This window comes from Rana temporaria, chromosome 8 (genome assembly GCF_905171775.1).
Source record: "Rana temporaria chromosome 8, aRanTem1.1, whole genome shotgun sequence".
Taxonomy (NCBI): Eukaryota; Metazoa; Chordata; class Amphibia; order Anura; family Ranidae; genus Rana; species Rana temporaria.
This window is the reverse complement of record NC_053496.1, coordinates 174260054-174287258: the sequence shown is the minus strand read 5'-3', so window position 1 is coordinate 174287258 and position 27205 is coordinate 174260054. Positions and strand designations below refer to the sequence as shown.

General features: G+C 47.0%; 1 protein-coding gene across 2 annotated transcripts; it reads left to right on the top strand.

Annotated features, from left to right (window-relative positions):
• Nucleotides 1-540: 540 nt before the first annotated feature.
• Nucleotides 541-13560, top strand: LOC120909449 (tigger transposable element-derived protein 1-like). Of its 2 annotated transcripts, XM_040321224.1 has the most exons (3): nt 543-627; nt 7698-7770; nt 11653-13560. In XM_040321224.1, the coding sequence occupies exons 2-3, from the start codon at nt 7765-7767 to the stop codon at nt 13474-13476; spliced, it is 1830 nt and encodes a 609-aa protein (XP_040177158.1). In that variant the 5' UTR covers nt 543-627; nt 7698-7764; the 3' UTR covers nt 13477-13560. The 2 variants fall into 2 exon arrangements, with proteins under 2 accessions (XP_040177160.1, XP_040177158.1); XM_040321226.1 differs by lacking the exon at nt 7698-7770 and having other exon boundaries at nt 541-627.
• Nucleotides 13561-27205: the final 13645 nt, after the last annotated feature.

Sequence of the window (27205 nt, the reverse complement as noted above, 5' to 3'; positions counted from 1 at the left end):
CGCAAACAACGTAAAATCGACGGAAAATTTGACGCTGGCCCGACGTCCATACTTAACATAGGATACGCCTCATATAGCAGGGGTAACTTTACGCCGGAAAAAGCCTAACGTAAACGACGCAAAAAAATGTGCCGGGCGGACGTACGTTTCTGAATCGGCGTATATTACCTAATTTGCATATTCCTCGCATAAATCGAGGAAGCGCCACCTATGCGGCCAGCGTAAATAGGCAACTAAGCTACGACGGCGTAAGAGACTTACGCCAGTCGGATCTTAGCCAAATTCTGGCGTATCTCGTTTTCTGAATACAGAAAAAAAAAACGCCGGAGCATCCTAGTAGTTACGCGGCGTATCAATAGATACGCCAGCGTAACTTCTTTCTGAATCTACCCCAATAAATACAAAACATTCATACACTGAAATAGTTACCTGCTGCCAGTAACATTGATGTCTTCTGTATTCCTTCCCAGTTCACCTTTCACCCAGAAGCTGATAATGGATAAAACATGTGACTTCCTGTCTCTGGCACGCACAGACAGGAAGTGATTCCTGAACAGAAACAGTGGAGGGTCAAGGGGGAAACAGAAGGAAGTAAGGAGGGGAGGATTATGCTCTGTATCGGAGAAGGTAATGATCTTACATACTTTAGTCTGTCACAATCTACAAATATTATATGCCTGCCTTACTATACTTTAATCATTTATTATGACTTTTTTTTATTTTATATGGCTATCTTTTAAATATTTTATTTGTTCTATATTATTATTATTTGTCTGTCTATTCATCATATTATACCACCGGTGCATGTTTATTTTTTACTTTTCTAGTTGTTATAATTTTTTATTATTACAGTATTGATGGCCTTTTGTTCTGTAGTTATTATATAGGAATAGCCAGGAATGCAGTTCTGAGATCTCCAGCACTGAATGTATGCAATCGCAAGGGGTAGCGATGTGTGCTGGAGGGTCCAATGATGCTAGCTGCAGGGGGGGGGGGTCTATTGTTGCTTGGGGGGGTAGTATGTTGCTTGGGGGTCAATTGTTTCTGGGAGGGATCTACTGTTGAAGGAGGGATCTCTTGTTGCTGGCTGCTGGAGGGTCTTTTAAAGGGGTTGCAAACCCTCTTGGTTTTTTACCATTCTATGCATTAAGGCAATGGTCTCCAAACTGCGGCCCGGGGGCCGAATGCGGCCCTTTACGTGCTGCTATCTGGCCCTAGGGGCATTACCCCCCCCCCTACTGTCTGCAACTAATGATAGGGCACTATTCCTCCCACTGACACCAACAATGGGGCACTATCACTAGGGTTGCCACCTCATCCCTTTAAAAAGGAACACATCTGAATTACACAGGTTCTGTGGCTGATTAAGGTGGTAATTAAACTCACTTGGTGCCTTATCTGCATTAAATTAGCCTCAGAACCTGTGTAATTCAGATGTGTTCCTTTTTAAAGGGATGAGGTGGCAACCCTAACTATCATTGACACCAATAGCAGAGCAGTATTACTACCACTGACACCAATGATGGGGCACTATTAATCCCATTGACACTAACAATGAAGCACAAATACTACCACTGATACCAAGAATGGGGCACTATTAATACTCACACAGGTGAGTATTAAAGTGGCTGTACAAGCTCCCAGAGGAGCTGGCTCCCAGTTGATGGTGGCTTCACATGTGGACTCTCTGATCAGAAGTGCATTCTTTGATCAAAAGTGCGAGTTAAAAACCAGGAGTTTGAAACAGGAGGTAAGACAGGAGTCTTCATTATTTTTTTCAATCACTGATCCAGAACAAGCTTGCAGCTAATAAAGTTGGAACTCTTGCTATATAGATTCAGCGGTGCAGCAGACGTTCTCATCTTAGTCTGCTCACCCCAGGGATAGTGAGAGCAGGACGCTCTCAAACGAGTCGGCTCTCCCCAGGGATAGTGCAGCCAGGCAGGGTCCACCACACCCCCCTAGCCAATTGATCCAGGGTTGCACCGATCGCCGTTAAGGGGTCAGGAAGGAATTTTTTCCCCCGATCGCTGCAGATTGGCACAGCACGCCTGGGGTTTTTCGCCTTCCTCTGGACCAATCGGGGAGAGAAGACTCAACGAGTGACGGCTCACTTGGACAGTCTTCCACCCATCACGTCCGGCGTCTCGCGGCTCTTCCCGCATCCGCGCCAGACCAGGCCTCATTCGCGGCCGCCGCAATTAGGAAAGACTGATGACAATGTGACTGGCGACAATGGCTAATCTGCGATACTCTGCGCACTCTATTCGGGGTCTGAGACAATTCGCAACAGCATTACCAGCCGTCACCAAAAAGGCCTTAAAAATAGAGCAACTTTTGAGATTCGATCGACGATCGACCATCAAAAATTTTAACTATTTAACCCAGCTCGAGCACATATCATGTGCTTTGATCAACACAAGATCGGCAGTAAAACACCGATTAGAAATCCACGATTTCTTACTACAAAACGATCTAGACTGCCTCTTTATTACAGAAAGCTGGCTCTCAGACGACTGCAACACCATTCTCGGAGAATTGGTGCCAGAAAACTATCGCATTATAACGGAAAACAGAATAGGGCAAAGAGGAGGAGGCCTGGCGGTGATCCACAAGAATCGCATTACAATCACTAAGCCAGCCCTTCAAAATCCTCTTCCATTCATGGAAACCCTTACTCTTCAACTTCAAACTTCCCCCCAGGAGACTGTTCACATTCTCCTCTGCTATAGGCCACCTGGGCCAAAATCGCAGTTTTTGCCATCATTAACGGAGTTTATATCCACTTATACCCTTAACAGCAAACACCTTTTGCTGCTCGGGGACTTTAATCTGTGGGCCAACTCCGCACAGGATCCCATTGCGGACGCCTGCATTGATCACCTGGAGGGATTAGGGCTACAGCAACTTATATGCGGGCCAACACATGCTTCAGGTCACACACTCGACCTAATTTTCAGACAAAATCTGAAAATAAGCATTTTAGAAAATGAACCATTGCCATGGACAGACCACCATGCAATTAATTTCATAATCTCCAAAATTCCCCCAGTGATAAAAGCACCCAAGCCGGTGACAATACACTGGGCTAGATCTCAGAAGAAGCTCCATTCGGAACTCTTCAAATCTACCTTGGGAAACAGAATCAAAACAATCCATCCACATCAAACAGCCGCAGATACACTGGATGCCATAAACGCAGCCCTGCTACAGTCAGCCGATTTAGTAGCACCGAAACGCAAAGCCTGCATCCGAAAAAGAAAGTCCGGCTGGTTCAACAACCAGCTGTCGCTTCTGAAGCAAGAGCGCAGAAGGGCGGAAGCCGCCTGGAAAAGAAGTCCTGCAGAGGATAACCTCATCATCTACAAGGCAATAACAACACGATATCATAAAGAAATCTTCAAAGCCAAGAAACATCATTTTTCTATGGCGATTAACAGCGCCCTAAACCGCCCCCGCGAACTCTTCAAGATGGTCACCCAGACCATGAACCCAGGATGTCTTGAAGTCCCCAACTCAGACACCCAAGAGTTCTGCAATGAACTATCGGATTTCTTCATCAACAAAATTGAAAGAATCCGGGAAAGCATCATGCAAAACAATACCCCCCTCAACCCCACCGTCAATCAACCACAAAACACCCACAGAAACGCTCTACAATCAACAAAGTTCACTCTGGAACCGATCTCCATCGATACCACAAAAAATATCATTGGTGCTTTGCGGAACAGCACATCGCCCAATGATATCATCCCCACCAAACTGCTGAAGGAATGTGCCGACATCCTGGCACCACCCATCACACAGCTTATAAACCAGTCATTTAAGGAAGGCACAGTGCCATCCCTGTTGAAAGAGGGCACAATCCAGCCCATCTTGAAAAAACCTAACCTGGATCCCAAGGACCCAACTCACCGCCGTCCCATAACAGGCCTAAATGTTCTCTCCAAGATAATGGAGAAAGTAGTGGTACAACAGCTGCAACAGCATCTAGATACCCACAATCTACTGGATCCATTACAATCAGGCTTCCGTCCCGGACACGGGACAGAAACGGCCTTACTCAAAATATGGGACGATGCCCTCGAGGCCGCAGACGAAGGAGAATCTTGTCTCCTGATTCTGCTGGACCTAAGCGCAGCCTTTGACACGGTAGACCACAAACTGTTACTGATGCGACTAGCCAAGGTAGCAGAAGTCGCAGAAGGTGATTTACCATGGTTTTCTTCCTTTCTTGAAAACCGATCACAAACAGTTAAATTGGGTTGTTTCACGTCGGAAAAGCGCACGGTGTCATGTGGAGTCCCCCAAGGATCCCCCCTGTCACCGGTGCTTTTCAACATCTATCTTCGCCCTCTCTTTGATATTATCAGTAGCCAAGAACTACTCTATCACTCTTATGCAGACGATACGCAACTGTATTTTCGCATCTGCAACAAAAAGGATCATCATCTCAGTTTAGAGAAATGTCTCTCTTTGATAGAAAACTGGATGACTAAGAGTTATCTTAAACTCAACAGTTCAAAAACAGAACTCCTTATGTTTCACGCCAGCCGAAAGAGTCAACTGGCAACAACCTGGACACCCCCGCCCATTCTGGGCCAAATCATCACCCCTAGCTCCAAAGTCAAAAGTCTCGGGGTCATCTTCGACACCTTCATGACAATGGACGCACAAATAGGGTCAGTAGTCAGCGGAGCGCACCATCTGTTGCGCCTACTACGCAGACTTATTCCATTTATCCCCAAAGAAGACGTAGCAGTCGTGGTGGGAACAATCGTGAATTCCAGACTGGACTATGCAAATGCCCTTTACCTCGGACTCCCAAAGTACCAAATCTCTCGTCTGCAAGTCGTACAAAATACGGCCGCCAGACTTGTGACTGGGAAAAAAAAATGGGAATCAATCTCACCTTCGTTGAGAACCCTTCACTGGCTGCCAGTAAAAGACAGAATTGCATTTAAAGCACTCTGCCTGACACATAAGTGCATCCATGGGAAGGCTCCGCAATATCTTTGCGACAAGATAGAACCTCACAATTCGAATCGCGTTCTGCGATCCACCGACCAAAATCTGGTCAGGGTACCAAAAACCAAATACAAGTCCAAAGGAGAAAGAAGGTTTGCTTTTCAGGGTCCTAGACTATGGAACGCTTTACCAACCAGCATTCGGTTGGAGGAAAACCACCTGACTTTCAGAAGGCGAATCAAAACTCTGCTCTTTTGATGTCATGAGACACGAACAACTAGCGCCCAGAAGCGATTCAGTTCGCATGCGCCGCGCTTTATAAGTTTTTCATTCATTCATTCATTCATTCCTCCCATTGATGGCAATGATGGGGCAGTATTCCTCCCATTGATGGCAATAATGGGGCACTATTCCTCCCATTGATGGCAATGATGGGGCAGTATTCCTCCCATTGATAGTATTAATGGGGCACAATTCCTCCCCCTAATATTATTCAAGGGGAACGATTTACTCCTACTGATGCCAGGACATTTTATACTCCCACCGGCCACAGTCCGGCCGTCTTAAAGTTTGAAGGACAGTAAACTGGCCCCTTGTTCAAGAAGTTTGGAGACCCCTGCATTAAGGTGAAAAACCTTCTCTCATGCTGCAGCCCCCAGAGACCCCCCCCCATTGTATTTCTCGCCCCGGGAACGAGCACACCAGCTATGGCTGGCGTCTCGTGTCCTGTTTGGATTGATTGATAGCAGCGCAGCTATTGGCTCCCGCTGCTATCAATCAAATCCAACGACGCGAGCGACAGGGGCCAAGTCCTGCTTTTCTGTGTCAATAGACACAGAAGCACGCCCGCACGGGTGTCTCGAGAAGAGGAGGAGCCACCAGCGACGCTGAGGGACCCCAGAAGAGGAGGATCGGGGAAACTCTGTGCAAAACCAACTGCACAGTGGAGGTAAGTATAACATGTTTGTTATTTTTTTTAAAAAACAAGGGTTTAGTAACCCTTTAATACTGGCTGCAGGAGGATCTATTGTTCAGGGAGGGGTTTAATGTTGCTGGCGGTCAATTGTTGCTGGGAGCGATCTGTTGTTAAAGCGGGGGTTCACCCGTACATAACAATTTTTTCCCTTAGCTTCATGCTCGTTTTCTCTAGGGTAATCGGCTATTTGTTTTAAAATATGAGCCGTACTTACCGTTTACAAGATGCATCTTCTCCGCCGCTTCCGGGTATGGGCTGCGGCACTGGGCGTTCCTATTTTGATTGACAGTCTTCCGAGAGGCTTCCTGACGGTCGCATCCATCGCGTCACGATTTTCCGAAAGAAGCCGAACGTCGGTGCGCAGTATAGAGCCGCACCGACGTTCGGCTTCTTTCGGCTACTAGTGACGCGATGGATGCGACCGTCGGAAGCCTCTCGGAAGACTGTCAATCAAGAAGGAACGCCCGCTCCCGAAGACCCATACCCGGAAGCGACGGAGAAGATGCATCTCGAAAACGGTAAGTACGGCTCATATTTTAAAACAACTAGCCGATTCCCCTAGACCGAACGAGCAGGAATCTGGGAAGGGGAAAAATTGTTTTATGGGTGAACTCCCGCTTTAAGGAGGCGTCTATTGTTGTTGGCTGTTGGAGGGTCTATTAATGCTGGCTGCTGGGAGATCTATTGTTGCTGGTGGGGGGGTGTTGTTCTTGGGGTGGGGCTGTTGTTGCGAGATGGTATTTTGCTGCAAGCGGCCTATTGTTGCTGGAGGGATCTGTTATTGTTGGGGGGGGTATCTATTATTGTGGGGGGGGGATCTTTTTTTGCTTGGGAAGGTTATTTTTGCTTGCTGCAAGGCAACCATTTAACTTATTTTCCTATTATAATTACCAAATTCCACACCGATTACTTAGCACTGGAAAAATGATACTTTGTGGTTTTAAAAAAAAAAAATAGGTGGTACTGGGAGGTGGATAGAAGGAACGGTGCTTGGAGGTGGGTAGGGGGTGGAGACAAGGGGTGACTTGAAAGAGGGGCGTTCCTGCACCTATTCTTTGAGAAAAAGACGTGTGTAATATGGTCAGCCCAAATTGGTTCCTTCGATAAATCCCGACATGTTTCGGGAAACGTATTCCTTCCTCGGGGAAGACAGAGGGTATTTCTACTTCTAAGGCCTCGTACACACGGGCAAACATGTCCGCTGAAAACGGTCCGCCGTACCGTTTTCAGCGGACATGCCCACCCGGAGATTTCTGTATGATGGCTGTACACACCATCATACAGAAATGAGAGACAATCCGCGCGGACAGACAGCGCGGTGACGTGTTCGCGCCGTCGCCGCGACGCTGAAAGGTCAATGCTTCCACGCAGGCGTCAAAGTCATTCGACGCATGCGAGGGATGGCGGCCGCTCGGACATGTACGGTAAGTCTGTACAGACGACCGAACATGTCCGACGGACAGGATTCCAGCGGGCATGTTTCTAAGCAAGTTTAGAAACATTTGTCCGCTCGAAAACGGTCTGGCGGGCAAATGTACGCTGGAATCCTGTCCGATCGGCCGTACACACGACCGAACATGTCTGCTGAAACTGGTCCGCGGACCAGTTTCAGCAGACATGTTCGGTCGTGTGTACGGGGCCTAAAATGTAACCTTGGATTGCAAGTAACTTGGACTGCGAGTGTTTACAAGACAAGACGAGCAATTTTTTTAAAAATAAATTTTAATTTCTTTATTTTATTTATTCAATGCAGAGAACAACCGGCCCCCAAGGTCAAGTGTAACGGTCCCTGAGGTCCCTAAGAGACCTAGTTCAAGCGTATGCAAGTGAGTAAAAATAAATTTTAACTTGGTAAATGAGTGAGGACCTGCATCACAACTGAGAATAAAAGAGAAGAGAGGCGCCTCTAAGTGTCGAAACAAAGAACAAAAAAGAGCAGCACCATCTGAGTGTAGTACGATCACAGTTTTAATCTAAAAAACGTGGAATGACACTCACAATGTTTAAAACAATATCCATTGTTAAGGAGTCCGGTGCTTCCGGAGCGTAAAGCCACTGGTGTATACGTGGCCAGAGGTCCGGGGGGCGTTGGTGGCTCCCAGCGCTTCCTGGAGAATTGGGGAGACACTGGGGAACTGGGCACCCAGAAGTGACGTCAACAGTTCTCCAGTATCCCTGAGTGTCTCTGAAAATGCGCTATGCCCGCCCCACCCGGGAAGTGTTGTCAACAGTTCCCCAGTGTCTTCCGAATGCATGCTATGCCTGCCCCACCCAGAAGTGGCGTTAACAGTTCCCCAGTGTCTTCCGAATGCATGCTATGCCTGCCCCACCCAGAAGTGGCGTTAACAGTTCCCCAGTGTCTTCCGAGTGTTTCCGAACACGTGCTACGACCGCCCCACCTGGAAGTGACGTTATCAGTTCCCTAGTGTCTCCAAATGTACGCTATGCCCACCCCAATCAGAAGTGACGTCAACAGTTCGATCCATGGTGTGCTATCAAATATATACGCTTGTTTGATTTTCCAGAACCCAACTGGTAATCGTTGCAACACCCATCATTTTATGAGCTGCTTTTTCCAGGAATGTGTGCAATAGGAATGAGTGTTTTCAAACGCACGCTATGCCGGCCCAACAACCCCCCCTCTCCCGGAAGTGACGTCAACAGTTCCACAGTAAAGGGAGCTGTGGTGGCTCAACGCGATTGGCACTGCGCTGACAAGCCATTCACCTCTGCAGCTAGGGGTTCGGATCCCGGTCTCGGCTACATGTGAATTGAGTTTGGTGGTCTCAGCCCGGCTCCCGGTGGGTGTGCTATGCGAGGTAAGCTTGCGCTTAGTACGCCCACCCCCCTCCCGTAAAAACCACCACACTTACACGCACTCGAAATTGGGTTAACATGCACGCACTTTGACCACGCGGTCTCTAAAAAAGAGAGGCGAAGGACTAACAGGGTTGGTTGAGCGGGCAAAATCCTCTCACTCCCTTATAGGGAGTCCCTCTGCCCCGTTGGGCTTCAAAGCGGAGCAGGTAGGGCGGGCTGTGTGGGACCCCCTCACACACCCGCCATTGCCACCCGGGGCATGGAGAAAGGTGGCAGATTGCCTCTGGGGGAGGCCTGCCTACTCCCAACTCCGGCAGTCCGGCTCCTCTCTTGAGTACACGCACAAAAATACACTTTAAAAAAAAAAACAGTTCCACAGTATCCCTGAGTGTCTCCGAACACGCACTACGTCCACCACACCCTGAAGTGTCATCAACAGTTCCTCAGTGTCTCCAAACGCATGCTACGCTCGCCCCACCAGGAAGTGATGTCAACAGTTCCCCAGTATCCTTGAGTGTCTCTGAACATGCGCTATACCCGCCCCACCCGGAAGTGATGTCAACAGTTCCCCAGTGTCTCCGAAACACACGCTACGCCTACTTCACCCAGAAGTGGCGTCAACAGTACTCCAGTGTCTCTGAACGTGCGCTACACCCGCCCCACCCTGAACGGACGTCAACAGTTCCCCATTGTCTCAGAGTGTCTCCAAGTTCTCAAGGAAGTACTGGGAGCCACCAGCGCCCCCTGACCTTATGCTTTACGCTCTGGAAGCAAGGCGGATGAGCACCAGGCTCCCTAATGCTGGATATTGTTTTTAACATTGTGAGTGTCGTTCCACATTTTTTTTACATTAAAACTGTGATCACACTACACTTAGAAGGCGCCGCTCTTTTTGTGCTTTGTGTCTCCAGGGTCCCCTCTAGCTCTCATCTGAGCTGGCAGCCATTGAAGGTGTTCATTTTTTTTATCTTTTAAAGCAGGGTTTGACAAATTTGCTTGGAATCTAGGAGCCAGCTAAAAAAGTTAGGAGCCAGAAAACGCACCCCGTCCCGACGAGCTTGCGCGCAGAAGCGAACACATACGTAAGTCGCGCCCGCATATGTAAACGGTGTTCAAACCACACATGTGAGGTATCGCCGCGATTGGTCGAGCGAGAGCAATAATTCTAGCCCCAGACCTCCTCTGTAACTTAAAACATGCAACCTGTAGATTTTTTTAAACGTCGCCTATGAAGATTTTAAAGGGTAAAAGTTTGTCGGCATTCCACGAGCGGACGCAATTTTGAAGCATGACATGTTGGGTATGAATTTACTCGGCGTAACATTATCTTTCATAATATTAAAAAAAATGGGGATAACTTTACTGTTGTCTTATTTTTTAATTAAAAAAAGTGTAATTTTTTCCCAAAAAAGTGCGCTTGTAAGACCGCTGCGCAAATACGGCGTGACAGAAAGTATTGCAACGATCGCCATTTTATTCTCTAGGGTGTTAGGATAAAAAATATATATAATGTTTGGGGGTTCTAATTAGAGGGAAGAAGATGGCAGTGAAAAATTACATTAGAATTGCTGTTTAACTTATAATGCTTAACTTGTAATACCAACGGCCACCACCAGATGGCGCCAGCTCACACATCTGGTGGTAATAACTTGTAATACCAACAGCTCACCACCAGATGGCACCAGCTTTTTTTTTTTGCCCACCTTCCAAGCCAAGTCGCCAGGACACCATTTCTAGTCGCCATGGCGACCTGGCGCCCGGGATTTGTCCAGCCCTGTTTTAAAGACTTACAGATTACGGACCTATGGACAATGTATTGGTGGTCACATCACCACCTGATTGGGACTTTTTAACAGAAACAACCCCAGCTGGAGTGTGCCAATAACTTGTGTTTTTTGTGCCTCTAGGTGTAGCAATATGGTGAAATTTAATGAAGGTAAACATTTAGCAACTTACATTGTTGATGATTAAAAGAGGCACATCTAAGTATGCAGGCATCCGGGGTAAAGCTGTCGACATAGACCGCCCTCCGCACCGCTGTCAACATCATCCCTTCCACGCTGCGCTCCACGAGTGCTTAAAGTCTCGCTTTCAGATCGCTCTGCTTCAAAGTAGTCTTCCTGGTCATGATTGCAGACTGACAGCGGTGAGAGCCGGTGGTGAGGAGGACTGTCTAGACAGCTATTGTGTGTGCTACCGTGTTTCTCTGAAAATAAACCCGGATCTTATATTAATTTTGGCAACCAAGAACATGGTAGGGCTTATTTTTGGGGTAGGGCTTGCTATTTAATGTGCTGTTTTCTCTACCCCTCTCCCTCCCTGCCTGACAGGAAATCCCCTGTGTGAAGCAAAGTAAAAGCGGTTGTGGGCTGCTAGATCCCTCTCTATTACAGTAGTATGTGGTGGGAAAGGTGCGTGTGTGTGTGTCAGGTACCTTATTGTAGCACCACTCTGGGCTTCCATAGCCTGTCTGAGCTGTCTTCCACTAGCCGAGCATTGCAGAGGGAGGGGGGCCGAGGTCCCCCCACCGACAGGCATGAGAAGGAGATCTGAGTGCCGGTCTGGGCTTCCATAGCCCGCCTGAGCTCTCTTCCCCGATCCGAGCATCACAGAGGGAGAGTGGTCAAGATCGCCCACAGACAGGCAGGAGGAGACAATCACTTCAAACCAGGTCTTATTTTCAGAGTAGGGCTTATATTGCAGCCCTCTTGGAAAACCAAGGCAGGTCTTATTTTCGGGGTAGGTCTTACCTTCGGGGGAAACGGTATGTGTCCCTATTGAAATTTTTGTTCACCACAGAGGTATGTCTATTATTAATATCAGCTTTTGCGCTTCCTTATACAAGTCATAACTGAGCCGATGGTTCTTCTCTCTCTTTCTCGCTGCAGGATTGTCGACGTGCATCACCAATAATGGCCCCAAGTAAGAAAAAAAAGGTGGAAAAGGAAGGCGGTAAGAAGAAGGCGATGATTACAGTGGAAGTTAAAAAGAAAATGATCGAGAAGCATGAGCGAGGTATGCGAGTGGCCGACATTGCAAGATTTTATAACAAGTCTACGTCGACGATTTGCACAATATTAAAGAAGAAAGAAAACATAAGGGGGCTAGATGCAGCAAAAGGAGTCACGAGAGTATCAAAGCAACGGCCACGTGTTCTGGAAGATGTAGAAAAGTTGCTTCTCATCTGGATAAACGAGAAGAAACGAGCAGGTGATAATGTGTCCGAGAGCATTATCTGCGAGAAGGCAAAGGCCTTGTATGTGGACCTTGTGAGTAAACAGCCAGGTACGTCGCAAGAAAACGAAGACGGCTTCAAGGCGAGCAGGGGATGGTTTGATAACTTTAAGAGAAGAAGTGGCATCCATAGTGCTGTGAAGCCCGGAGAGGCTGCGAGTTCTGACGCTAAGGCAGCTGAGGTGTTCGCTGCAGAGTTCCAAAAGCTCATGGTTTTCGATTGTTACCTGCCGGAGCAAGTTTTTAGCTGCAACGAGACGGGGCTTTTTTGGAAAAAGATGCCAAAGAGGACCTACCTTACAGCAGAAGAGAATGCAATGCCCGGTCCCAAGCCCATGAAAGACCGTCTCACCCTCTTGTTTTGTGCTAATGCAAGCGGGGATTTCAAAGTCAAGCCCCTGCTCGTGTATCATTCCGAGAATCCACGCGCCTTTAAGAAATACCATGTGGAGAAGAGCCAGTTAAATGTTATGTGGAGGTCCAACAGCAAGGCTTGGGTCACTCGTATCTTGTTCGTTGAGTGGATCAATGAGGTCTTCGGTCCTGCAGTGAAGGAATATCTTTTAGAAAATAATCTGCCACTCAAAGTCTTGCTGCTAATGGATGATGCTCCTGCTCATCCTCCAGGCGTACAAGACGACTTACTGGAGGAATTCAAGTTCATTAAGGTCAAGTTCCTTCCCCCCAATACCACTCCACTACTCCAGCCCATAAATCAGCAGGTCATTTCCAACTTTAAAAAGCTTTACACCAAAGCACTCTTTCAGCTATGCTTCGAGGTTACCGAAGGAACAGACCTTAGCCTCCGAGAGTTTTGGAAAAATCATTTCAACATCGTAAATTGCCTCAACCTCATCGATAACGCCTGGAATTGGGTCAGCAAGAGAACCCTCAATTCTGCTTGGGGAAATCTGTGGTCTGATTGTGTTCTTGGACATGACTTTAACGGGTTTGATCAGGAACTGGAGCCGCCAGTTGTCCATCAAATTCTGTCCTTGGGGGAGATTATGGGACTGGAGGTGAATGAGGAAGACATTGAAGAACTGTTGGAGGAATATGGCCAGGAGCTGACCACCGACGAACTGATGGATCTGCATCGCGATCAACGGCTGGAGGTTAAGGAGGAGATCTCGTCTGAAGAGGAGGATAAAAGGGCACAGGAATCCCTCACTTCAAATGAGATTAGGGAGATGTGTAAAATGTGGGAAAAAGTGCAACATTTTGTAGAAAAGTACCACCCGAATAAGGATGTAGCAGTGCAAACGATAAATCTGTTTAACGACAATACAATGTCGCATTTCCACCAAATCCTCAAAAGGAGACAAAAACAAGTGTCATTGGATAGATTACTTGGTAAAATTAGTGATAGACGTCCTACACAAAATCCCTCCTCCTCCCCCTCCCCCTCCTCCTCTTCTCTTCTTTCTCATCTCCCTCACACCAACTACGATTCCTTTCAAAGGCAAAGTGCAGGTTAATTTTCTTTTATTATTATTTACACTTTATACTGTATTTTACATAACTGCAATCATTTTTATATGAATAAATGGTTGTGGAACGAATCATCTGAGTTTCCATTATTTCTTATGCGGAAATTTGCTTTTAATATACGAGTGCTTTGGATTACAAGCACGTTTCTGGAACAAATTATGCTCGCAATTGAAGGTTTTACTGTATATACAGTTGTGCTCATAAATTTACATACCCTGGCAGAATTTATGATTTCTTGGCCATTTTTTCAGAGAATATGAATGCTAACACAAAAACTTTCACTCATGGTTAGTGTTTGGCTGAAGCCATTTATTATCAATCAATTGTGTTTACTCTTTTAAATCATAATGACAACAGAAACTACCCGAATGATCCTGATCAAAAGTTTACATACCCCAGGTCTTAAAGCGGAAGTAAACCCATCCATAAAACCGTTTCATTTCCGGCACGTGACGGAAAACTAACACTCCCATTGGTTGTGCTCTCAGAAGCTGGATAGGGGGGGGGGGGGGGACGGGTGCATATAGAAGAGCCGATCTCTCTGTTTTCCTCAGCCCGCTTTCCTCAGCCCGCTTCTCCTCTCCCTCTCACAAGCATTCAGTGGCTGCAGGAGGAAAATTAAGAGATCGGTTCCTCTATATGCAGCCGCCCCAGTGACTCCTCCTATCGAAGTGTACAATGGGCCCCTGCAGCATGGGGACCGGGTCACAATTGCAACCCCTGTGACCCCTGTCGGTACGCTCCTGCTGCCTGACCAGTTGACCCAGTCTTTACAGAGTAGTAGAAGAAATAACGTGTGTGTGTGTTGCGCTGTTGGTGGAGAATGAGTGAAAAAAATCTGGAACATCAAATTTTAAATGAAAATTGGAAAAAGTATGAGTGAAACTTTTGCTTTGTTACAACAGGCTTATGGTGAACATTCCATGAAGAAATTATTAGCCAGATTCAGAGAGAGTTACACCGGCGTATCCGTAGATACGCCGTCGTAACTCTGAATCTGCGCCGTCGTAAATTTAAGTGTATTCTCAAATTGAGATACACTTAAATCTAGCTAAGATACGACCGCATGCGCCGTCGTATCTTAGCTGTCTATTTAGGCTGGCCTCTAGGGGCGTGTACGCTGATTTATGCCTAGAATGCGTAAATCAGCGAGATACGCCTATTCACGAACATACGCTTGCCAGTCGCAGTAAAGATACGCCGTTTACGTAAGGCGTTTTCAGGCCTAAAGTTATTCCACCAAAAAGATGGCGCAGCCAATGTTAAGTATGGACGTCGGAACCGCGTCAAATTTTAAAATGTTTACGTTGTTTGCGTAAGTCGTCCGTGAATGGGGCTGGGCGTAATTTACGTTCACGTTGAAACCAATAAGTCTTTGCGTCGTAATTTGGAGCATGCGCACTGGGATATGTCCACGGACGGCGCATGCGCCGTTCGTTAAAAACGTCAATCACGTCGGGTCACGATTCATTAGCATAAAACACGCCCACCTCTTCACAATTTGAATTAGGCGCGCTTAGGCCGGCACATTTACGATACGCCGCCGTAACTTAGGACGCAAGTGCTTTGTGAATACAGCCCCTCTAACTTACGGCGGCGTAGCGTATATGAGATACGCTACGCCTGCCTAATGTTAGGCACGTCTTTATGAATCCAGCTATATATGTTTGTGAATGCCAAAAGCGGTGGAGGAGCAGGAAAATGTCCACGAAGACACAAGAAGTGAGCAGCCAAAACCACAAAGGACAGATGTAAATGTGGACAGAATGCGAACCTTCATACGCTCAGATCACAAATTGAGTGTGCAGATGGCGGCAGAAGAATTGAATGTGAACAGGGAAACAGTGCGGTAAATTCTAATAGAGAATGAAACAGAAAAAGTTGCGCTAAAAAATTCAAAAATGACAGAAAAAGTCCAAACTGTATTGAAAAAAATAAAAAAATTGCTGAAAAAAAGGGCAAAGCAATGTGAAGTTGTGAATCAAGTGCTGGTATGAGCCAAACACCCCCCGGTTCGGTTTGCACCAGAGCATGCGAACAGACAAAAGATTTGCTCCTACACCGTTAGAGTCTATGGGACACGAACATGAAAAATTAAAAGTGTTCCCTTTAAAGGCTTATATGCAAGTTATTGCCATGAAAAGTGGTTGGGGACCCGGGTCCTGCCCTAGGGGACATGTATCAATGCAAAAAAAAAGTTTTTAAAATGGAAATTTTTTCAGGAGTAGGGATTTTAATAAATAAAATGAAACAATAAAAATTAAATATTACTTTAAATATCGGGCCTGGGGGGGGGGGGTGTCCATAGTCTGCCTGTAAAGTGTTGCATCTGTCTCGTTTGTTGGCGTGGGTTCCCCCCGCCCAGTCCATACCAGGCCCTTTGGGTCTGGTATAGATATTATGGGGAAAAGGGCCTCATCCCCACAACCCTTGCCCGGTGTTTGTGGGGGTCTGCGGGCGAGGGGGTTTTCAGAATCTGAAAAACGGTACGAATGTGAGCCTTCTGTGGGTATAAATGGGGTCTTGACAAAGACCCGGGAAAAACCTTGCTTACTTATGAGCTGTTTAGATGATAGATGCACGGTGTATCACCCTTGAAGAGTCATTCCCGGGTGATCTGTGAATTTACTTGGAAGAGATTTAATGGCCAAAATACAAGAAGTTATACCAATTTGGAGATGGGGGGCAGGGTGGACCTTACTTCCCCTTTCTGCATGTTTGCAGAAAACCGTAGGTGAGTTAGCGGAAGTAGCACAGGAAGTGTGGGAGGAGTATAGACTAGATATAGGATAGCAATATCACATATTGTGCGTGGATCACTCTGATGGGAACTGATGAAAGATAAGCATAGAACGTTGTATAACGTACAATATCCAAGGAGGAGGAAGAAGAGAGCACACATCGCTGGAACACACAGAGAGGGTAATAAGATTATTTTTCTATTTAAACCAAGATATTCCCCCCCGGCATGTCCGTTCTCTTCCTCCATAGTCACTATGATGTCTTTATCTTCAACATCCACTATTACACAAACCTAAATTACTCTTATCAGGGGTTATTTTTTTAAATGTGCCCAGATACCTCCAGAGCCTCTGGTTTATAGACCGGATACATCCTAAATATAGAGCCATTTATCCAACTGTCCACCCAGAGCCTCTGGTTTATAGACCAGATACATCCTCAATATAGAACTATTTATCCAACTGCCCATTCCGAGGCCTCTGGTTTATAGATCAGATACATCCTAAATATAGAGCTATTTATCCAACTGTCCATCCAGGGCCTCTGGTTTATAGACCAGATACATCCTAAATATAGAACCATTTATCCAACTGTCCATCCAGATCTTCTGGTTTATAGACCAGATACATCCTAAATATAGAGCCATTTATCCAACTGTCCATCCAGATCTTCTGGTTTATAGACCGGATACATCCTAAATATGGAGCCATTTATCCAACTGTCCATCAAGAGCCTCTGGTATATAGTCTAAATACATGCTGGACAGGAAGTCAAAGGACATCTCCCCAACCAGGACACAGAAGAATACATTGAAAGAAGTCCTAACTCTTCCCCAGTCATTCAAAGGCTAAAATGAAAGATTTTGGTGGGATTTGTTATTTGACCACTTAAGGACCAGGCTTTTTTTTTGACACCTGTTGTTTACAACTTAAAATCAGTGGCCCGGATTCAAGAAGCAATTGCGTCTGCGTAACCATAGTTACGCAGCGCAATTGCTTACTTGCCCCGGCGTAACGAGTTCTCCTGATTCAGAGAGCTCGTTACGCCGACTACAGCCTAAGATATGCGTGGCATAAGCCTCCTTATGCCTTCATATCTTAGGCTGCATTCTTGCGTTGGCCGCTAGGGGGCGTTCCCATTGTGGTCAGCGTATAGTATGCAAATTGCATACTAACGCCGATTCACAACGTTACGCGAGCCCTGCGTACGCAATTTACGTTGTTTCCGTACGGCGTGTTTAGCGTAAGGCTGCCCCGTTCTAATAGCAGGGGCAGCCAATGCTAAAGTATACCCGTCGTTCCAGAGTCGCGATGTTTGAATTTTACGTAATTTGCGTAAGTGATTCGTGAATGGCGCTGGACGCCATTCACGTTCACTTTGAAGCAAATGACGTCCTTGTGACGTCATTTGCCGCAATGCACGTCGGGAAAGTTTCCCGACGGAGCATGCGCTCTACGCTCGGCGCGGGAGCGCGCCTAATTTAAATGATTCCCGCCCCCTACAGGATCATTTACATTAGGCGCCCTTACGCAGGGCAAGTTTACACAGCGCACACGCAATTTACGGAGCTACTGCTCCGTGAATCGCGGGTAGCGCGGGAAATTTGCGGGGGCGCAGGGCAAAAACGCTGCCCTGCGCCTCCGTAACAAAGGGGCAAATCTACCTGAATCCGGGCCAGCATTTTTTGCTAGAAAATTACTTAGAACCTCCAAACATTATATATATGTATTTCTTTTAGCAAAGACTCTGGAGAACTAAATGATGGTCGTTGCAATATTTGATTTCAAATGCAATTATTTTGGAAAAATACACTTCACTGAATAAAAATAAAAAAACGAAACTGTAAAGTTAGCCCAATTTTTTTGTATATTGTGAAAGATGATGTTACGCTGGGAAAATAGATTCCAAACATCTTCCCGGATTTTACATCGGAGAGCCGATCAAAGCTGAATCCAGATTCATTCGGGTCTCAGCCTAGCCGGCGGACATGCCAGATGTTGGCTCGGGTCTCCTGGTGGGGCGGGAGGCCTGGGAAAGGTGGAGGAAGTTCCCCCCCTCCCTTTGCCTGGGATAACCGCCAAGCCGCTGCCGGCCTCGGTCGGCCGTTATTACCAGATAGCCGACCGCCAGCTCTAAAAAACAGTACTGGGGTAAAGCCTGCATCTGCATATCACCCCGGTAAATCCACTTCCTCCTACGGACATACAGGTATGTCGGTTTGCGGGAAGTGGTTAAAGGGAATTTACAATGTCAGAACTATAAAGGAACTCTTTGCAGACATTATTCATCCCAGTACAGTCCAGATATTTCTCAGTTTATTATCCGTCTACAGAGAGGAGAGTCCTGTACAGGTCACATGACCACATCAATGAAGATGGAGGAGGACCAAAATCACATGACTGAGAGGATATTGAACCTCACCCTGGAGATCATCTACCTGCTGACCGGAGAGGTGAGGAGGATTCTGGGAGGTCACATGACATCACTCTTATCTCTATTAATAAAACACAGACCTGACCGGAGAGGTGAGGAGGATTCTGGGAGGTCACATGACATCACTCTTATCTCTATTAATAAAACACAAACCTGACCGGAGAGGTGAGGAGGATTCTGGGAAGTCTGTGGTGATAATTATTACTTTCTCTCTTTACACAGGATTATAAAGTAGTGAGAAAAATATCTGGTGAACTATTAACACCCAGTCGTCTTCACAGGACATCACCCACCACAGTGCCTCCACCTCACTGCCTGACAACAGAGGTAACCAGTGCCAAGAAGGTTCTAGAAGTCACCCAGAAGATGATTGCTCTGCTGACGGAAGAGGTGAGCGGTGCCGGGAATTCTGGGACATTATCCAGTAACAGACAAGGGATGTGTCTGGATGGTGACTGTATCATTGTGTGTGTCAGGTTCCTATATGGTGTCAGGATGTCACTGTCTATATCTCCATGGAGGAGTGGGAGTATTTAGAAGGACACGAGGATCTCTACAAGGACGTCATGATGGACAATCAGCAGCTTCCCAATTATGTAAATATGAAAACAATTAATATCCATAATGGGATATTAATACTCACGCTAGAGATCGTCTGTCTACTGACTGGAGAGGTGAGGAGGATTCTGGGAAAGTTTAATCATTCTTAACGCTATTAATAAAACACAGACCTGCCTCATTAGGTGAGAAGGATTCTGATATACTAATAATTGATGTATATTACAGGACTGTACTGTAGTTATGAAGTCATCTATTGAGAATAATGTAAGAGGGAGAAGTCACCGCTTGTCCACAAGACAAAGAGAAAGACAAGACCCCGTCACCATGCATCCACCAACCCTCCTAACCCTACAGAAAAACAACGAGAAGAAGATTCTAGAAATCACCAACAAGATCATTGACCTCCTGACAGGAGAGGTGAGCGGTGTCGGGAATTCTGGGATATTATCCAGTAACAGACAAGGGATGTGTCTGGATGGTGACTGTATCATTGTGTGTGTCAGGTTCCTATAAGGTGTCAGGATGTCACTGTCTATTTCTCCATGGAGGAGTATTTAGAAGGACACAAGGATCTCTACAAGGACGTCATGATGGAGAATCAGCCGCCCCTCACATCACCGGGTAAGAGGAGACTTTATTGTAAAGGAGAGAGCAGTACGGAGGCTCCACCTAGATCCCCCATCATCTGATAAACATCTGTCACTTTTTGTATTTTTACACGGTTTGTTCCACGGTGTGATTAGTAGGGTGTAGGTCTTCAGGTCTGCCCTGAATGTCTTGGGAGGGGATGGACATGGCCTTCTGGCTTAGTTCGCCCTCTCTCATGGGATCTCCCTTTGGGGGAGCCCCACCTAGTACTTGGGTGGGTCTGTTTTGGCAGACCCTCCAGAGAAAAGGGTCCGTCTGGTTTCGGCCAGATGGACCAAGTGTAAGTACCCTTGTCCCCGTTTGGAGCCTAATGCCCCGGTGGATTCAGGGCAAGGCCCTCTGATTTTAGAGGGCTTGTGTACACCCGTTGCACATTTTTGTGTCACCTCTTTATGTTGTGCACTTTTTTTTGGCGTCGGGTCAAGTTTTTGAGTGTGTTTAACACGCCATGGGCTTTCGAAAAAATAAAATAAAAAAATCATCTGATAAACACATAGAAACAATGTATTCAGTCAGTGTGTGTGTTTTCTACAGAACGGGGATCTGTCAATGTGAACAGACAGATCCCCGTTCTGACAGAAATCTGCTGTTCCTAATGATCAGGAACAACAATCTCTCTCCTCCAGTCAGCCCAGCCCCCATACAGTTAGAAACACCTCCCAATGAACACATTAACCCCTTGATCGCCCCCTAGTGTTAGCCCCATTCCCTGCCAGTGACACTTACACAGTAATTAGTGGCTATTTTGAGCTCTGATCGCTGTATAAACGTTACTGGCCCCAAAAATGTGTCAAAAGTGATCTGTTTGCCGCAATGTTTCAGTCCCACTAAAAATTGCAGATCACCGCCATTACTAGTAAAAATAAATAAAAATGCCATAAATCTATTTCCTATTTTGTAGACGCTATGGGCCAGATTCACAAAAAAGATACGACGGCGTATCTCCTGATACGCCGTCGTATCTCTGTGATCCGCCCGTCGTAACTATGCGGCTGATTCATAGAATCAGTTACGCATAGATAGCCCTAAGATCCGACAGGTGTAATTGACTTACACCGTCGGATCTTAGAATGCAATTCTAGGCCGGCCGCTAGGTGGCGATTCCATTGCGGTCGGTGTAGAATATGCAAATGACTAGTTACGGCGATTCACGAACGTACGCTTTACCCGTCGCTCTAAATTTACGTTGTTTCCGTCGAGATGCGTCGCGTAAAACTAAGGCTGCCCTTTAGGTGGCTTAACCAATGTTAAGTATGGCCGTCGTTCCCGCTTCGAAATTTTAAAATTCACGTCGTTTGCGTAAGTCGTCCGTGAATGTCGCTGGACGCCATTTACGTTAATGTCAAAACCAACGACGTCCTTGCGACGTCATTTAGCGTAATGCACGTCGGGTAATTTGACGGACGGATTTACGTTCCACCGCCGCAAGTTTACAGGTAAGAGCTTTGTGAATCAGGCACTTACACTGTAAACCTGCGGCGGTGTAATGTAAATGGGATACGTTACGCCGCCGCAGCGTAACGTATTTGTACCTGAATCTGGCCCTATAACTTTTGCACAAACCAATCAATATACGCTTATTGCGATTTTTTTTTATCAAAAATATGTGGAAGAATACATATTGGCCTAAACTGATGAAGAAACTTGTTTTTTTTGTTTTAAATTGGGGGATATTTATTATAAAAAAAAGTTAAAAATATATATTTTTTTCAAAATTGTCGCTCTTTTTTTGTTGATAGTGGAAAAAAATTTAAAGCGCAGAGGTGATCAAATGCCACCAAAAGAAAGCTCTATTTGTGGGAAAAAAGGAAATCAATTTTGTTTGGGTACAGCGTCGCACGACCGCGCAATTGTAAGTTAAAGCGACGCAGTGCCGTATCGGTCAGGAAGGGGATGAATTCTTCCGGGGCTGAAGTGGTTAACAACCGATGACTCATCAGCTGTCAGCGAGCTACCCCACTGACAGCTGAAATGTCAAGAAAAGAATACCACAAATGAAAAATTCAGAAAAAATAAATAGCTTGACGGTGGATCTACATGGGGGATATTGTTTTGTTTTTTTAAATAAAGGAATTGTCAAAAACATGTGTTGTGTCTTTAATAACCTTTTTTCACTTTTTTTGTGAATGGGTGCTATGTACTATGTAACCCATACTCATTCGCATGGGGGGGGGGGGGGGGGATCGGGGGGCTTCCAGATTCCGATAAGCTCTCTGCCCACAGACTCCTACAACCACTGGCCAGGGTTGTGGGGAAGAGGCCCTAAAAGCACACCCCCCACCCCATGTTGAGGGCATGTGGCCTCCTCTTCTTTCCTGGCCTGCCCAGCTGCATCCTCGGATAAGGGTCTGGTATGGATTTTGGGGAGACCCCACGCCATATATTTTTTTCTGCATTTTTTTCTTTTGTTTACATTTCAGTGGGGAAGCCCGCTGACAGCTTATGAGTCATCTAATGGGGGAAGAGGGCGCTAGTAAAAAATACCTCTAATGGGGTGTTGAAAACGTGATCCCAAATGGTATATGTGGGAAATGTGTATATGATACACTCTAATGTCTAAACAATTATAACAAAAAATATCTCGATTTGACCATATTAGCTTATGAGTCATCGGTTGTTAAAGGGGAGTTCCACCCACAATTTCACTTTTTAAATATAAATACCCCTGTAATACACAAGCTTAATGTATTCTATTAAAGTTAGTCTGTAAACTAAGGTCCGTTTTGTTAGGTTGTTAGAGCATTTAGTTTAGTTTATAATCTAGAAATAGACCGTGGCCATCTTAAGTGTGGGCATCATGAAGCCAGACTGTATGACTTCCTGGATTTCAGCCTTGCAGATCTCGCACATGCTCAGTGCTGCACAAGCGATGTAATAGGTTTCAGTCAGGTTTCCATAGCAACGGGAGTGTCAGAGGAAGTTGCCGCCCCTTCTCTATGCAAATAGGCTATTTACAAGGACTACTGGGATACATGATGCCTATCCCAGAAACCCTTGCGAATAGCCTTGTGACTTAATAGCCTAGGCTAATAAGGAGGAGGAAGTAATGAAGGACTACAAAATAAAGGTATTTACAAGCAACAAAATAAATAAAAATTGTCCATTCTGAACACTATGAGATTAGGGCATGCAGCACAGACAAACATAAAAAAATGGGTGGAACTCCACTTTAAGGATGCAGCAGTCGACTTTCCAGCCGGGGACTTAAAGCGGAGTTACACCCAAAAATCAACTTTCTGTCACTAGATCCAGCATATTGCTGACATCTGCAGTATGCTGGATTTTTTATTTTTTTTGTACTTATCATTTTAGCGGTCTTTTTCTTCTCCGTCACCGAGCGGCGTATCCTTCCAGGTATAGGCGTTCCTAAATCAAGCGCAGTTGATTGACGGGCTGGAATAGCGCGTCATGCCTTCCGAAAATAGCCGACGTGACATGGCAATTTACGGCGCCTGCGCAGTCAGCTCTACACGGCAGGCGCCGTATAGCGCCGTAAGCAGCCGAGAGTCACTCCGGCTATTTTCGGATGGCGTGACGTGCTATCCAAGCCCATCAATCAACTGCGCTTGATTTAGGAACGCCTACTCCCCGCAGGATTCCCCGCTCGGAGCCGGAGAGAAAAGACCGCTAAAACGATAAGTACAAAAAAAAAAGATCCAGCGTACTGCCGATGTCAGCAGTATGCTGGATCTAGTGACAGAAAGTTGATTTTTGGGTGAACCTCCGCTTTAAAGCGGAGTTCCACCCAAAAGTGCTTCCTTCCCCCCCTCAGGTACCACATTTGGCACTTTTCAGAGGGGGGAACGGGTACCTGTTTTTGACAGGTACCCATCCCCACTTTCAGGAGACTGCGACTTTCGGAAAATCGGCCCCTTCCTCCTTCCTCCGCCGCCGGGCCAGTTAGAAAGCTCAGTGCTGTTTGTGCATGCGCAGTAGGGAACCGGCAGTGAAGCCGAAAAGCATCACTGCCGGTTTCCCTTACCACGAATGGCGGTGGAAGCACCTGAGAGCCGATCCAAAAATCGTCTGGGGTGCTGACATTGTGGGAACCCTGGACAGGTAAGTGTCCTAATATTAAAATTCAGCAGCTACAGTATTTGTAGCTGCTGACTTTGCATTTTTTTTTGTGTGGGGGGGGGGGGGGGGAACGAATCCTCTTTAACCACCTAAGGACCGGAAAGAATTTACCCCCTTAATGACCAGGCCATTTTTTTGCGATACGGCACTGCGATGCTTTAACTCACAATGGCGTGGTTGTGCGATGTTGTACCCAAACAAAATTGATGTCCCCACAAATAGAGCTTTCTTTTGGTGGTATTTGATCACCTCTGCGGTTTTTATTTTTCGCGCTATAACTAAAAAAAAACGTCAATTTTGAAAATAAATATATATTTTTTGCTATAATAAATATCCCCCCAAAAAAATGTACAAATCAAATGTATTTATCCAATTTGGGCCAATACGTATTCTTCTACATATTTTTGGTAAAAAAAAAAAAAAAATCACAATAAGCGCCAAATTGATTGGGTTGTGCAAAAGTTATAGCGTCTACAAAATATATGGGGAAAGATTTATGGCATTTTTTTAATTATTATTCATTTACTAGTAATGATTTTTAGTGGGACTGCGACATTCCTGCAGACAGATTGGACACTTTTGGGACCAGTGACATCATTACAGTGATCAGATCTAATAATAACCACTGATTACTGTATAAATGACACTGACAGGAATGGGGTTAACACTAGGGGGCGATCAAGGGGTTAAATGTATGTCCTAGGGAGGTGTTTCTAACTGTGGGGGGAGGGGACTGACTGGGGGGGGGGAGAGAGATCACTGTTCCTGATCACTAGGAACAGATGATCTTTCTCTACTCCCCTGTCAGAATGGGGATCTGTTTGTTTACATTGACAGATGACCGTTCTGCCTCTCTGAGGAGTAATTGCGGGTGGCCGGCTGTGCAGCGTGGGCGCCCACAGTGACTCATGCACAAAACTACGAGCAAGTACGTTGGTTCGTTAATTTTTAATTTGGAGATTCGGATATTTCCGGATCTCTAAATAACCAAAAGTTAGTCCATATTTATTTGTGGACCAAAGCGAATTGCACATATCTAGTGTTCGCAATTTAAAAAAAAAAAAATTTATCAAAAGGACATTCCGAACATCAAGCGCACCGCGACAAAGATACTGCGCAGTGTTCCAGAAAATTAATTCCAGGAATGGGCACAATCATCTAGAAAACATACACTTGCCAACAGTCCCGATTTTCCCGGGACAATCCCAATTTTTGGACCCTCATTCTGATCTGAGGCCGTCTCGATCAAAATCCAGAAATTGGCACAAAAAGCAGCTTCTGGCTCCGAAAATATGTCTGCTTTCGCGATATCTCTTTCCCCGTGTGTTCAGTTGAGAGGGGAGGGGCCTCCGATCCGTGCAGCCAATCGGCTTCTCTCTTCAGTGTACAAGAAGGCAATATTCTTGTACACTGAAGCCGGTTAGCTGGACAGATAAGAGGCACCTCCCCTCTCCACTGAACACACGGGGGAAAGAGACATGCAAATGGAGCTGCCGCCAACCCTCCGCCCCGTGGCCAAGGGGACACCTGATGTAAGGAAGGACTCCGCTGGGGACACCTGATGTAAGGAGGGACTCTGCTGGGGGCACCTGATGTAAGGAGGGACTCCTCTGGGGGCACCTGATGTAAGGAGGGACTCTGCTGGGGGCACCTGATGTAAGGAGGGACTCCTCTGGGGGCACCTGATGTAAGGAGGTACTCCGCTGGGGGCACCTGATGTAAGGAGAGACTCCGCTGGGGACACCTCATGTAAGGAGGGACTCTGCTGGGGGCACCTGATGTAAGGAGGGACTCCGCTGGGGACACCTGATGTAAGGAGGGACTCCGCTTGGGGGCACCTGATGCAAAGAGGGACTCTGCTGGGGACACCTCATGTAAGGAGGGACTCTGCTGGGGGCACCTGATGTAAGGAGGGACTCCGCTGGGGACACCTCATGTAAGGAGGGACTCTGCTGGGGGCACCTGATGTAAGGAGGGACTCCGCTGGGGACACCTGATGTAAGGAGGGACTCCGCTTGGGGGCACCTGATGCAAAGAGGGACTCTGCTGGGGACACCTGATGTAGGGAGGGACTCCGCTGGGGGCACCTGATGTAAGGAGGGACTCTGCTGGGGGCACCTGATGTAAGGAGGGACTCTGCTGGGGGCACCTGATGTAAGGAGGGACTCCGCTGGGGGCACCTGATGCAAGGAGGGACTCCGCTTGGGGGCATCTGATGCAAAGAGGGACTCTGCTGGGGACACCTGATGTAGGGAGGGACTCCGCTGGGGGCACCTGATGTAAGGAGGGACTCTGCTGGGGGCACCTGATGTAAGGAGGGACTCTGCTGGGGGCACCTGATGTAAGGAGGGACTCCGCTTTGGGGCACCTGATGTAAGGAGGGACTCTGCTGGGGGCACCTGATGTAAGGAGAGACTCCGCTGGGGGCACCTGATGTAAGGAGGGACTCTGCTGGGGGCACCTGATGTAAGGAGGGACTCCGCTTTGGGGCACCTGATGTAAGGAGGGACTCTGCTGGGGGCACCTGATGCAAAGAGGGACTCTGCTGGGGACACCTGATGTAGGGAGGGACTCCGCTGGGGGCACCTGATGTAAGGAGGGACTCTGCTGGGGGCACCTGATGTAAGGAGGGACTCTGCTGGGGGCACCTGATGTAAGGAGGGACTCTGCTGGGGGCACCTGATGTAAGGAGAGACTCTGCTGGGGCACCTGATGTAAGGAGGGACTCCACTGGGGGCACCTGATGTAAGGAGGGACTCCGCTGGGGGCACCTGATGTAAGGAGGGACTCCGCTTGGGGGCACCTGATGTAAGGAGGGACTCCGCTGGGGGCACCTGATGTAAGGAGGGACTCTGCTGGGGGCACCTGATGTAAGGAGGGACTCCACTGGGGGCACCTGATGTAAGGAGGGACTCCACTGGGGGCACCTGATGTAAGGAGGGACTCCGCTGGGGACACCTGATGTAAGGAGGGACTCCGCTTGGGGGCACCTGATGTAAGGAGGGACTCCGCTGGGGGCACCTGATGTAAGGAGGGACTCCGCTGGGGGCACCTGATGTAAGGAGGGACTCCGCTTGGGGGCACCTGATGTAAGGAGGGACTCCGCTGGGGGCACCTGATGTAAGGAGGGACTCCGCTGGGGGCACCTGATGTAAGGAGGGACTCCGCTGGGGACACCTGATGTAAGGAGGGACTCCGCTGGGGACACCTGATGTAAGGAGAGACTCCGCTGGGGACACCTGATGTAAAGAGGGA